This window comes from Trachurus japonicus, chromosome 6, assembly GCF_045865225.1.
Source record: "Trachurus japonicus isolate A0001 chromosome 6, Traja_1.0".
NCBI lineage: Eukaryota > Metazoa > Chordata > Actinopteri > Carangiformes > Carangidae > Trachurus > Trachurus japonicus.
The window spans coordinates 9,478,677-9,493,352 of record NC_140912.1 but is presented as its reverse complement, the minus strand read 5'-3'; the positions used below and the strand labels follow the sequence as shown (position 1 = coordinate 9,493,352).

Genomic DNA, 14,676 nt, shown 5'->3' with positions numbered 1-14,676 from the left:
GGTGAAGTACTGTACATTGACTATAGACTCCTTGGTCTGTGCCATGTCTGTGATCACGCCGTCAGAGATGATGAGTAGGATGAAGTACTGCGATCCGTCTGTCACTGCTGACGCATACCTGCAACGGAAAGAGACGGGAGGTCAGAGGGCAAATGAGGTGTAAAGACTGTGCCTTCTCTAACAAGCATACACATTTCACAGCTGCTGGAATTCATAGGTGTTTATGGGCAACCTTCAGTGACCATCTTCCTTGTCAACTCTTCAAGTCTTCTTGTTTCATCAGTGGGCCTGGGTTAAACTATGAATCTCTCCACTTCTACTGCAACAGCGTTGGCCTTTTGTTGCCCATCTATCCACCAACTTTATGAAAGTACAATATTAACTAGCTGGAGTAGCGGACTTTAATTTACCTCCTGTCTCAAATCCCATTCATCGCCTGAACAATTTCCCTATTAAACAATATCACATAATAGGCTATTAACCTCCAGAGATCAATACAGTTCTTATTTTACTGAGGACAAATGCTCCAGTGTTATATTATGTGGGTCCATTTACTGTATAAAGCACATAAAATGTAAACAAACCAATTGCATTTTTCTATTTCTTGAAATTATTTTAAAAGATGTGAACTGATTGAAGAGATATTGTCTCTTCTTATTCAATGAAAGAGGTTTCTTTTTTGTTTTTTTTCCTGAGGTACAAGAAAGACCAGCCTATTGTACAAACTTACCATGGAAACAACAAACAATTCAACATCATACCAAGTATAAAAAGCACAATACCATGTCATGCAGGATATCCATCTGTGGACACATTGGACATATGTGTAGCTTTTAACTAACACTTAGAGCAGTTCTATGTGCCATAAACCAATGATAGGACAGGACAATATTTCAAGAGCAAAGGTTAAACAATAACTCTTATGCACCCACAGTCTCACAATTAGAAATTTGACGCGACATGCTATTTTTTTTTTTTTTTTTTTTTAGCAACGTCTTCCTGGGTTTTAGTCAGATGCTCCACAGACAGAAGTGAGTGCTGTACAATGCAGCTATTCTCAGGCTGAGTGGGCGGACGGCACTAGCAGGGAGAGATGGGATTTGAAAGCCGATGATGAAAGGTGGGAAAAGTGCTTGTTACAGTCAGTCTTTAGGATCATGAGAGGAGATCTGGCAATAGGGGAAGTCAGAACACACAGCACTACCAAACAGCACATGAACTTTTATCAGTGGTTTATACCTTGTAAATTGGGTAAAGTGCTGCTGACAGTTTCTGGAAGTAGCTACTGGGAAGTCTATATTATTTGTCCTAAATATTTAACACGGTGGGAGAGCAGCTTCTTGCATTTATAATGTGTTGCTCTCATAAAAAATTAACTGCACTTGAGGACCCATATGTCTCATGTTAATCAGGTTTAGCTCTTTTTTAATACCAGAGCAGTGATTCTCTACTTCTCTCATTTAGAAGAGGAATGGTGTAAGGTGTGACATTCACTGTTATGTTGTTTATTGCCTCCTAACGCACCTCTGTCTGTCAATCATGAAGCAGACTTTATCTTCCATCAGTAAGCGTTAATATATTTAGAGATTTTAGCACATAGACTCTTGTCTTTACCTCACAGATTACTGGTCTGTAACCCCCCCCCCCAACCACACACACGCAAACATTATAAGAGTTACAAGCTATAATTTCCACAAAAGGCTTTTTCCAGCAGAACTGTGAAGACAGTTGTGCGTGATTATAGTGGACCTACCTGGCCACATGGTTAATAACAGGGGAGAAGTGGGTGGGTCCGTAGAGACGCACAGATTTGAGACTCTGGTAATAGGCCTCCATCACCCCCTCAATGCCGTTGCAGTAGGGATTCTGTGGATTACCGTTCTGCACAAAAGAAAAACAACCCTGTTAAAATGGACAGAATAACATTTGACTGATAAATCTGTAATATTTTTTGTTTCTTGGGTTAGGGGTTAGTATACAGTAACTTTGTGTCACTATCTTTTTTTATGTACAATCATTATTGGAAGTTTTTTGTATCCCTTGATGCAAATTTTGTGATGGTCATCATTTTACAACTGTATTTAAGAAGATACATATTTAATGGAGGACGTATGATCTTCATTTTAAGAGTAAACTCCAAGCGACGACTTTTGCCTCTATTGACCTCACTTTGTATTATCCTGAGCTGAAGACACAGATAGTGAGTTTGTCTAAGACATGTTCAAAGACAACAGTGTTTTAATTGTGTTTGAGGTTGATGAACTCTTGAAAATCCTCATTTATAATGCAGTGTCTCCAGCTACTTTCTTGTTTCAAGTGGGTAATAGTTCATTTACATACAGTGTCACCTTCATTGATTTAATGTCAGCTAGCTAATATTTTGAAAAATGTCTTTAATATATTCAAGGACAATTACAATAACTTGCTAGCATTGCATGTCTGCGGTACACCTGAGACCTACACATACTCTTAGTATAATCTATCAAAGTTAAAATGGAACTGGTTTGTTTTGATATTCAGTTATACCACTGCTAAAAAGGAATAATAAAAACATAGGAGAATATTTGTAGGTTTTATATCCTGTTATGGGAAAAACAGTCATGTTTTGGCTGCAAATTGCAGAATAACAGGATTTATTGCACATTTTCAGACATCAAAAATGGCCTCCCAAGGGCCAAAACATCAATAATACTCCAATATTACCAAAAATATTACCTAGTGTGAGAAGCACTAGAGGGCTGAAGCCATTAAGGATGCACAATCCAATCGTATGTTGGAAATATTACACATATTTTAGGGAAATGTCGCCAATTTAATTCGTATGTTGCAGCATTTCAGTAAAGTATGTCCTGAGGCACGCCATTAAAAATGTTAACTATGCATGAGGAATGCATAGCAGGGGAAGCTTTTTGGTAAAAATCGACTGGTTAGATGTGATTTGTTTGTACTGTAGGAGTGTTGATAAGAGGACAAAACATGATGCTGCTTTGTCTTAGCTCAGCTCAGCTAATTCAAGTTTGAAAAACTAAAGTTGTTGAGGTGTTTTTGTCTCTCTGCAGCCTCCACTTCTTAAACAATATTAAAATCCATGTCTGGTTGACTGGATTTATGCTACCAAAAAGATGCATTACTCTATCCAACTACCCATATGCTTAGGTCTTTCTAATTATCTCAGTAAAAAAAAAACATCTTGACTGATTCTGCTTGGTTGTCCATAAGTATGAACAACACACATGAGACTCCTTTGCTTTGTAAATGAAGCTTGCATAATTATGTGGGATCCAGTGGTGGCCTTCTCCCACTGCAGCCACACAGCTGTAGCCTTCATATTCAGGAGCTGACTAAGTGAATCCTTAATGGTTACATTAATGCATATGTGCCTCCTCTCAACGTTTGGCGCCTTCAGGGAAGCTGTTACCCAACGCTGAGCAGCTGTAATGGCTGTAAACGCCTCTGGAGCAACATCTGGAAGCAACAGTAGAGCAGGGAGAGGATTATGGGTGGCTGAGGAATGATCAGGAATGTCCAGAGTCTTTAGGTGGATGGATGGATGGATGGATGGATGGATGGATGGATGGATGGATGGATGGATGGATGGATGATGGATGGATGGATGGATGGATGGATGGATGGATGGATGGATGGATGGATGGTGCTGAATGAAAAGTGACAGCTTGGGTTATATTATGTGTGGTTGTCTGGTGCTCATCCATGCGTTGTCAGAGTAATACCTGCAGTAGGTTTGGGTCAGTATGTTCTCAATACAGAGGGGACAGCGGCAAAATGAAATCAATTTCAGTTGATGCGGACACTATATTTTGAATATTTTCACAGTTTGAGTCATGAACAGCCCTTTATGACTGTAACAGCTGATCTGCAGCATTAATACAGCGTATGGTGTACAGTAAGTGTATGCAAAGAAATATAGCAGTTGAACAGCTGAGAAAGTGTGGTGTAGTGTAAAGAGAGGGCTGTTTGATGACTGGTGAAAATATTCAAAATTACACGAACACTTGGCTGATATTTTCTTTCTCTGTCTGCATTTTTTCCAAGTGGCTAAAATGCTTTTTTTTCTGCTGTCCCCATCCACAGCAGCTCGTCACTCAGCTGCTCCAGTCTGCTCCTCCAAACTGGGAACAACAACTGAAGACTATTGAAGCTATTACACTGACTGTAGATAAGCACCTCACGCATCCCTTCATCAAATAAACCAACCTTAGCCTTTCAGCACTGCGCAATTGCATGATTTCCATTTGTCAGAGTTATCAAACAATTGTCATATTGTTTTATAATGCTGACAAGAAATGAATTTCAAGTTTTTATCGTCTTTGTCACACCAGCAAGTCTTTGATTGGTAGTGTCTGGCAATAGATGAATAAATAAAATGGCTTGTTTACAGCCAGAAACTAAGGGATCGTTTGGCTTTCATCACCACAGTGTGCTCAGACTGTGTTGGCTTGATTTCTTCATGTTTTTGGAAAGCAGTGTTCACCACCACCCACCAATAGACTGTTGCCTGTAATTGGTCCTATCTGTGTGAAAGTGCCTGGTCTCAGGCTGAGTGTTCTTCATTTCACTTTTACAGAGTTTTTACATAGTTCTTGCACTTGGTGTTTACAGCTTGGTTTGAGGAACATGCCTGATGTCTGGGCTCTCGCTGTGACAGACATGCTCCTCCACCTGGGATGGAAGCCATTAAAAGGTTTATTCTCAGTGCTACACTCAACAGAAGTTAGAGAACAAGCCAAAGCTGAATTTGGTTTATGCTGCCAGTTTTAATCTACAGTATATGTTCAACATGAGCACATTTCAATTTAAACTCTTTTGCTTCAAAGATTTTGTTGCTGATTTTATTCAAGACAATAAATATCTTAAAGCTTAGCATCCATGTGTCCCTGTGGATGAATCCAAAATTTCTTGATCTCCTGAATTTTCTTCCAGTGCAAGCAGAACATCAAAGTTTTTAATTTCCACCATCAAGTGATTCCACTTCTGCTTAATGAACTTTTGAATGTAATTCAGATATTCACAGTTCCCACGTGATCCATATCGTTATGGCCCTTTTTCCAACACCAGGACTAAGTTTGAATGTGAGTACTTTGGTTAATGACCAACTAATGAAACTAATGACACCAGTATAACATGTAGCTGAGCTGTTAACATGGTAACACCCAACTAAGACAGTGACCATAGTAAACATTAACCCTGCTAAACATTAGCAAGTCTGCAATGTCATTTTGTTCAATTTGGAACTTCCATTATTTACTGCTTTGTATGTAAATAATAAATAATGTGTGTAAATAATAAATATCCAGATGTTTCCATGTTTTGTGTGAGATTATATAGAGAGATGGATGCACAGGTGTGTTAAAATGTATTTTCACCAGTGTTCATGTGGTATTTACATAATGATAACAAAAAGATGTGGTATTTACAAATGTTAATAAAAAGATCAAAGTATAAATGGAAGAAAGACTGAGAGTCTGGAAGTTTGGATGATACAAATAATGCGATAAAGCCTTTTTCTCACCAGGGCGAACTCATGTGAGACCCGTCCATCAGGGGGAAGCTTGGCACCAAAGCCCAGTGCAGGAAACATCTTGTCGCTGTCGTAGTCCTGGATGATTTCTCCGACAGCTCGCAGCGCCATGGCGTAGTCGTTGAGCTGGTACGGGCTCATGTAATGGAGTGAAGTGGGCTGGGATGGGTTGCCTGGGACCCGAATGGTTCAACACAATAAAACACGCATCAGCATCAAACTGTAATTATGCCTGCTTCCCCTGGGCTCTGAGTCATATTAAAATAAAAAGGAGGGGAGTGGGTGGAAGGGGGTTAAAACAGGCTGGAGTTTTAGTTACACAAACATTTCCCCAAAGCACAGCTGCACTGGTGGCAAAAATAATCTCACTGGCTGCCTGGAACCTCAGCGGGTTGTGTGAGGAACCACAACGTTTCACTATGACAATTTAACTACTGCACTAATAGGACGGTGCCAAAAGAGTGACCTGCTGACCCTCTACGGTTGTCTCTGCAATGCTGATGAGTAGAATCAGCAAACGTACAATGACTCAGAAATGATGCAGGGCTGTCTCATGCAAGAATATGCTTGTGACAAATGACAATTTTCAAGTCTTCAGCCTCATCTGTCGTGTCTTTGTTTTCGGCACAATCAGAAAAAAATGAGAAAATGAAAAAAGAAGAACATGAAAATGAATTTTTTTTTTAAAATGGTGACAAGATAAAAGCTTGTGATTGTCATGGTCATCAAACAGCGTTTTGGATCATCTTTAAAGACACCTGTCTGTGGCACTCAGCTCTTTTTGTCAGACATGAATAGACCTAGACCTAAAATTATATATTATAGTTACATTCTCAAGTATTTCCTTAAGAGTACAGTGCATTAGTTGGGGACTATTTTATGACATATTTTGTGTGCTAAATTACCACTGACAACAGTGGGCAGCCTCGATTGCCACTCATGTGCAAACCCCCTCTGAAATGACACCGTTGTTATATTCTAACACAACTTATGTTAAAGCAGAAGTAAGCGGAATATTTGTGTTAATATAAGTCTTAAATAGTTATATCTTCCGACAGCAATCACTTATATAGAGTGTTTGGTCCGAAACACGGGTCTGTCAGTCACTCTGCTCTGCTGTAAGCCGAGGAGAAAACTTTCCTTGTATCCTACAACCTTTATCCAATGAGGAGAGAGAACGGCATAAAGGGGCGGTCCTCTCTGTGTGTGCAGCCAAGGGATGCGCGTGAATGTGGTGACGTAGGGACGAGGGCGGGGACTGCTAACTCCATCTGCTGACAGGAAGTTAGCCAAAACGACCGGATCGCTTACTTCTGCTTTAATGCTTTGAATAAAATATGGAGCTCAAAGAAAAACTTCATCCAACACTAGAACATAAAACTGAGATAATATTATTTTACTATGTTCTGCTATTTCCACAGAAGAGACTGTGAGAAAATGGTTTGATTGCAGTGCATAAATCCATATCTTTCCTGTTATGTCTCTAAAATTATATTATGGTACATATATTAACTTTCTACATCATCGCTCTCTAAAATGAGAGCATCACTCATCTGTCACACAGTCCTCTGCCCATGTGTTTATTTGTTGTTAAATTGTCTTCAGTGACAAATCTAAAGGAGATTACCTGTGGGGCTTCATAAACATTCCCTACATGGTGACAACAGTTTGAATCACAAATATAATTTGAAATCCTGGGTGTAATGGCTTTCTGAGGCACAAAGCCTGCTTAATAACAACAACAAACTGAGGTCAGACATTTAAAGCAACAGATAATGTTCAAATAATTGCCAAAGATTGTACTGCCTTGTCTCTTGCCGAGTAAAAAATGGTGAAGTGTCACTAGAAAAAGTCTGTTAAAATCAACCGATAAGGAATCACTTAAGAGTTCACATCAAATACAGATCGACAACATTTGATGTTTACAAAACACTTCAGGGATTTTACTGATAAGAGCGAAGCTTTAACACACTTACCATTTGATGCTGTGAAATCAATTGCCACTGTGAAATTAATCTGAGTCCTACAAGAGAAAGTAAATCATGTGAGGAGTTACATGGAATCATCAATCATGCCAGATTATACCACAGCATGTTTCAAAGCATGCAGTATAGTGAGCAATTAGGCAGCAGGTTATCAGCAGCAGTCTGTGCTAACGTCGGAGATAAACATGGTGCAGTAATCCCCTCCGTCTATTCACAGTCTACACTGCAGCGTAAACTACAACTGCTTTTTGATGATAGAGGGTAAATGTGGCAGCAGAATCGTGTGCTGCCAGTTAGAGTGAACTTACCCGCCTCTAATGTAGTCCAGGAAGGAGAGCTCGGTGTCCACCAGGCAGGACAGAAGGGTGACCTGTCAGCCAGACAGTGTGGGCATTAGAAAACACCTTAAACAGCCCAGACTGAAACCACCTTAAAGGGGAACTATGCATGTCCGGTCACTTTTTCTGCTGTTGTTTTCAACGAAGCAGGCAATGCGTGGAGTGATGTCTACCGAGGTGGGTAATGTTTTATATCATATTATGTATAGATCGATTACAAATTACAATGCGTGTTTGTGTCATAGCAGTCCATGTAATCCAGAGAGCCTCCATCCTCCCTGGAACAAGTCATTTAACCATAACAATTAACCCAAAGCTGTTTAATATAGGAAAAAATCTTGCATACAGTAGGTCCCCACCTTAGTCCACCTTAAACATCCTCAGCTAGAACCACCTTAAACAGCCCAGGCAGCCTGTTAATGCAACACCTGATTTCTCAGATTAAACCAATGATCATGTTTGTATTGTTGTTATCTTGTGGTGGTACAAACAGCAGCTGCTTAGATGAACCTGTCTCACTGCTTTGCTTTTAATTATTTCTCATGTATTATTACATTGTTTTACTTCGGTGACTGTTCATTACTCTTATTAAAAAAGGCCTCCCCTCATGATTTGGTTTATAATGGGCAACATGAATAAATGAACTTGTTATTCAATTAAATCAAGTTCATTAGAGCCAGTTCCTCTAACTGCTGAGCTTTAATTAAAAAGGTTGTAAATTACATTTACTACACAAACTCATTTAATACACAAACATATGAGGCTTGTAAGTTTATTTAGTTACACCAATCTAAAATGTTTCTACAGCACAGCCCCATCCGACTCTGTTGAAAACATGATTAATAAATTCCAAAATAAAACCAGAGTCTCTCAAATAGACGCCAGTTCAAGATACTGGCCGGGTCTGGCTACAGGTTTGAGCAAATAAAAGCCGGTCTCAGTTCGAAGCCTGGTCTATTTTCTGTGTAAGTTCTTGTGAACATACAAAACTTCTCAAAGCCCAGGATCGACTGTTTAAGCAGTTTCTAGGCTGCTTAATTCATGATAGATTTCTCAAATCCCATTTCTAAACCCAACCCGATCCGACCTGCAGGTGTTGAAGCCCGGACCCGACACAGCCGGGCTCATGAGCATTAATTCCTGGCCCAAAAGCTCTTTGCTGAGCATAAGGTTTGTTTGAAATGAAATAAAAGCCTGTCCCATATAGACGCCTGTTTCAAATATAACCCAGATCAGTTCGACAGTTGAAGCAAATAAAACCTGCTATTTGAGAATTTAGGTTAAATTGGGCTTCAAGTTCATGTGAAGAGTTAGTGACACAATGGAAAAACACTGAGGAGTGAAAGCTGCACAAACTGCTGACTCACCGTTCCTGAGTTTTGGTACTTTTTCTTCTTCTTTCCTTTTTTCTTTGGATTGAGCACCTGTGGCGAAAACACACACTTTAATGCACTTTATTGTTTTTCATTGGGTTAGGGTGACTAATCAAATCACATGATCATAGTGTGTGCAGAGGAAATGCAATGTTTTTTATTGAATTCATAACAGTAAAAAACTAATAATGAGAATAAGACCATGGAGCGTCCAATTGGGGAATACCAGCAGTCAAGTTGAATTTGTAAAGTAATATGTAAAGTAAATAGCACATTTTGTTGAACATGACAATTTCTACAAGACGCTCCGATGTACAGTAAGTATTCATCCTGTTTTGCTCTACTCAGGCAACATGGTAACATGCCCGTCTAGAGAGACACAAACACAGAACAAACACGTTGCACTGCAGCCTGGAGCAGAAAGAGAAGTGATATTGCCAGCTCCATTATTTATGTATTTTGTTGCCTGTGTGTGTGTGTGTGTGTGTGTGTATGCACTGTTGGACTGCATTTTGTAAAAACATCAAACTTGTTCAACTCTGCCAACAACCTGCACTGAGTGATTAGTGAGTGCAGCCAGCTATGAAAGGACTCAAGCTGCGATTAAAGATGGAAGAGAATTTGATAACGTGAAATATTCATTTTTTTTTAATCTTCCAGAACTGCACAAGAACTAATTAATATGTATCAATAACAGAACATTCTGCCTTCCTCTGTTTGTGACCAAGATTCTGGAAAACAAATTGTTTGTCTTAAGTTTGACAAACACCTTTGTGGCTACTTCATGCAGGTAAATGGGTTACCTGGTGTGTCTCCTCTTTAATCTATTTTGAAAATTTTTGAAATGAAAAAGCTCTCACATCACATATCTGCCCTGCACAAAGCAACAGAGCAGACCACAATGTTTGCGAGGCTGTTTTGTCTTCAAAGGTTTGTCTGTTGGTTATGATTTGAATTAGGGTCATATTAGAGTTAGAGGATAATGAATCCTTACAAGTATAGAAGCCAAAGTGTGTGTGTGTGTGTGAGAGTGAGAGAGAGAGAAGAAAAGCACCTCGTAGACGTGGAACTGCGACTGGCTTCTGGACATTTCTCTGTAGCTGGTGCTGAACTCGCCGATGAAGTCGTGGCTGCAACAGCGAACACACAGTCACATTTCTCCTCATCTGAAAAACCCCTGTGTTCTGTGTTATTGTTCTGTCGTGAAGCACTGCTAGAAAAAGATAAGAACCCTCTAACAAGAGTAAAAAAACTCTTGAGAATTACAGATTATTTTCATTCCTTTGTCCTGCATTCACGTTGTCTGTAAAGCCTTCACTAACAAGCTCCTTGGTTTCCGGAGGCGTGAAGTCTGGTAGCAACCACTTTCATAATTTCATGGAGATAATCAGCGCAGTTGGAATCAGGGTCAAGAATTAATGGGAGCTTAGGGCAAAGTGCCCTTGAAATGTCAAAATGCCTGTGAAATTAACAATGAAGGGGACAAACTGTGCCCCTCAATACTGTGAATTCACTTGCTTCAAAAGATAAACACTCTTTTTTTCCCCCCGTTGGACTGTATGAAGTTATCTGCGAAGAGACCATTCAAGTAGTATTAATAGTTAATGTATATTTAAAGCAGTGGGAAGTGCTGTCATAATGCACAGCTCTGCAGCCATAGTTAATCTGCAGTATCTGCTCCACCAGGGGACAAAAAGGAGGCGGCTTAAGGACAAACATTTTGGAGTGTGATCTGTGGCTCTAATCCCTGATGCCCTTCCTCATGCTGCACAAATGCGCCCACATTATCGGGGCAGTTTTTGTTTTTCAAGCCGCATGAAATGGCAGTGTTATCAGGCGAAAATGTTTTCCTTAAGTTTACATGTGGCAAATAAAGAGCTACAACGCTGCATAGCTCATATTAAATGAATGCATTTATTCTGCCCCGGGGCCTTGTTGCAAATACAGTATACATGGGATGTCTCGCACAGCAGGATGTCAGTACAGATACAGATGGATGGAGCATTACTGTATGTGATACAATGGAGTTGTTTCCTCACCCGCCATCTCTGTCCCAGTCGTACACCTCCACCTTGATGCTCCTGCAGGAAAAGAGGGAGGAGAGAGGAACGTCCTATTAAAAATCCAATTAGCACAACCGATTTACGGCCTTTCTGCTTAAAGAGCTGGTGAGTGTTCTGTGAAGTGGACGAGCCAAGATAACACATTTTTATGTCATAAATAATCAGTAAACTTCGGTGTAGCCCAGGTGAGTGACAAAAGAATTACATCTCTTTCTTTGTGGTGTTTTGACAGTTTTTTCTTCAGCTGATGAAAATCTGTCAGTTTTGATTTGTTCTTGTTAACGATGTCCATCATTGTCTAGTAGAAATTGAGTGGTGAGGCTACACTTTGTGAAGGGCAGCCTCAGGTCTTATCTTTTCAGGTGAGTATTGGTATTTACCAACAAAACTTCCAGCAGGTCAGCATGCCCCAAACTTTTCTACAGTAACACAGGGCCTGTGTGAAAATCTCCAATATGTTAGTGGCCCACATCTGACCCTAGAATAATACACATTAGAATATTGACTGAACTGAAAACAGAACGTAATTTTTTAAATATTTAAAAAGTTTCATGTTTACAGAAATAATAACATTTTTTCACAAAAATCATAATGTTTTAGAATATACAATGCAGCCTGCTCTGCACCAGATATGACTGAAACTGAAAATCATAAAAAAAGATTGTAAAGGTTTTCTTTCCTGTGTCTGCTTTCATTGTGTCTGCTGTCTCTATGTATACATGTCAAATATGTATATGTCAAGTATACTAAAATCCATCTCTTGTTTCTTTCTGTGAAACAGAATCAAACCAATGTTATGGTCTGACTGGCACTGACACTAACAGGCAGACTGTGGACATACAACCTATAAATGATTGAGAATTGTTACATTTTGATGGCTCATTTCTATTTTAACATCTACAACATAGGTCATGTGATGCCACTCAGCCAATCACCACAACTCGGTCGGCCTGTGAGAAACCTACACAAAGTGTGGTAGACGAATGGTCTTTGACTGAGTAGGTTTTGTGCAAATGAACCTCAGCACTTCTTCAGATCTGCTATAAAAAAAAACAATGTTCATTCTATGAGATGATTTTATAAATTTCACTGTAAACATTGTTAGTACCTGTCGTAGTCTCCGTTACACAGGGCCCTGACAGGAATCTTAAAAGCCTGCCACACTGGGTCCAGAGTATTCTTCACCACCTCTGTTTTGTGGCAGATGGTAAACCTGCGAGACACACAACACTGTTAACACATGGCACATCTACCTTAGAGGTAAAAGCATAATCCTGTGCGCGCATCCTATCCGCTATTAAACGGGAGTGTTATGTTAAAAGTATTTCACAAACGCTTGATCCTCGGCTCAAACAACCGCTTCCTGTTCTTTTTCATATGGTAACTAGTCTGGCTCTTTGTAGCCATGACGTGCTGCTGTTATGCCCTGTAGCTGAACATTTAGGCTGCATCAGTAAATACCCAGCTGCACAAAAAGAGAATGTGTTACGAGTGATACGCTGAAGTCGACTTGAATAAAAGCATCTGCGGGGCAAAGAAACTGTGACCTCCACACACAGTTTTCACTTAAGTCCATCTTATCCATTATTTCTCCCTTTATTTCCTCTTGTCAACTCCGTCCTATTATCTCTGCTCATCTCTCCATCTGCTGCCTTCTCCTGTTGACGGCTGGATGGCATAAGCCACATATACAGTACCAAGCATTATGTAACATCACATAGGCAGTTTAGACTTTATATCCTGCGTATGGGAGCTTTTTGGAGCATGAAAAATTACATAAAGACTTTACATGCATTTCAGGCATCATAACATCCCTGTATGTACAGTATGTGTCTATGTCTTTGTTTGGCTCCCATGTCTGTTTGTGTGTGTGTGTGTGTGTGTGTGTGTGTGTGTGTGTGTGTGTGTGTGTCACACAGAAAAAGCCACTTTTGTTAATTCAGAAAATTGATGTCCACAAACACCACGGGGGAAACTGCCTGTCAACTTACGATCCGTCTTCATTACTGCGGTAAAAGACGAGGAAAGGATCTGATTTTCCGAAGAAATCTTTCTTATCCAGCTTGTTGCCGCAAAACTGCAGCATCACCGACTCCTGAGGAGAAGAAGATAGATACTGTACATTACACACAACCTCGGGTCCTAAACTCTGACACACAATACGACCCACTGCCTTCAGTACTAACAATACCGGACAAAAGGTTTTGGCTTTCTGAAATTGTATTATTTCTAGACAATTCCTATACAACACACTATATTTGTGTGATTCTGGGTATTTTCACAGCTGAGTTCTGGGGGTTAACATTGATATTTGATCTTCACCTTTCACACACTTAATCCCACCATAGAACACCCTTACCATATCATCTTTAATCTAAAATTTTGTAAATAACATTTTTGCTACAGTAAATCATACTGTTCTCTAGTTCATAATTAAGCCGTTTCTTCTTCTTTTTTTTTACCCCGTATGTCTTCTGAACAGCAGCCAGAAAAATGGATGTGTTTCATTAAGCAGGATTGTGTAGTTGGAACAAAGAGAACTGAGAGATGAAGAAACAAAAACCAGAAAAGGTCAACTTCCCTAATAGCTGCAACACATCCAGGCATATTGTCTACTGCCAGAAGAGAGACTAATGTTTTTCTCTCTTTTACAGTCTTCTTCTCCTTCTTCTTCTTCTTCTTCTTTGGTGCAAATGAAAAGCCGGGGAAAAACTCGGGGCCTTTGTCCTTTGATTTGTGAAGGTATTCCAAAATGTGACATTTACTGTTTGATGTTTTGACCTCAGACAAAACACTGAGCGATCACACTCCTCTGTAGCTTCAATAGAAGCATCTTGCTGTGAAGTGATGTACCTACAGGTGGCCGAAACACCACCAAACAAAAGGTTTCTTTTTTCCAGAGAAAGCCTTTTTGAACAGTGTCCAAAATGGACAGTCTCAGTTTGGCTCAACAAGGAGTTCATCTAAAGATACAGTACAACAACAGTGCCAAATAATTTTCAACTGAAATCTAGTCTCTTTAACTGGTCCACAATTTGCATAACACAAGTTTTTTGGGTTTCTTTGCACACAGTGTCTGAACTAAAAACTCTGGTAGCCTACTGCACATGTTTAGATGGTCATGTATTAGTGTATATATGTGTAACCATGTGCCACATACAGTTTGCAATTCATTAAAGTCAAACTAATGCAGTCTTGAGAGTGATGACGGGGGCGTTTGTAGAAAACTATACAACAAACTATTACAACACAATTACTGTCTCATTATTGAGAGTTCTTGGTTTACACTGTGTGTAGACAGCAGATGGGTCGGACTTGTCGCTTCAAAAGAGTTGAGCTAATTAGAGGAAATCGTGCTAACATCTGAAAGTTGGATTT

The 14,676-nt window shown here is 39.7% G+C and overlaps 1 protein-coding gene across 2 annotated transcripts in view; it reads right to left on the bottom strand.

The window, feature by feature from the left end:
- LOC146985564 (copine-8-like) overlaps positions 1-14,676 on the bottom strand; it is a 65,890-nt gene that overhangs the window by 8,902 nt on the left and 42,312 nt on the right. For both annotated transcript variants that reach the window (XM_085778634.1, XM_085778635.1), the window contains exons 8-17: positions 13,290-13,393; positions 12,407-12,511; positions 11,275-11,316; positions 10,290-10,365; positions 9,230-9,286; positions 7,833-7,894; positions 7,516-7,562; positions 5,531-5,712; positions 1,754-1,881; positions 16-118 (exon numbers count right to left, since the gene is read on the bottom strand). In XM_085778634.1, the coding sequence (XP_085634760.1) occupies positions 16-118; positions 1,754-1,881; positions 5,531-5,712; positions 7,516-7,562; positions 7,833-7,894; positions 9,230-9,286; positions 10,290-10,365; positions 11,275-11,316; positions 12,407-12,511; positions 13,290-13,393 (906 nt within the window). The remainder of the gene's footprint in view (positions 1-15; positions 119-1,753; positions 1,882-5,530; positions 5,713-7,515; positions 7,563-7,832; positions 7,895-9,229; positions 9,287-10,289; positions 10,366-11,274; positions 11,317-12,406; positions 12,512-13,289; positions 13,394-14,676) is intronic.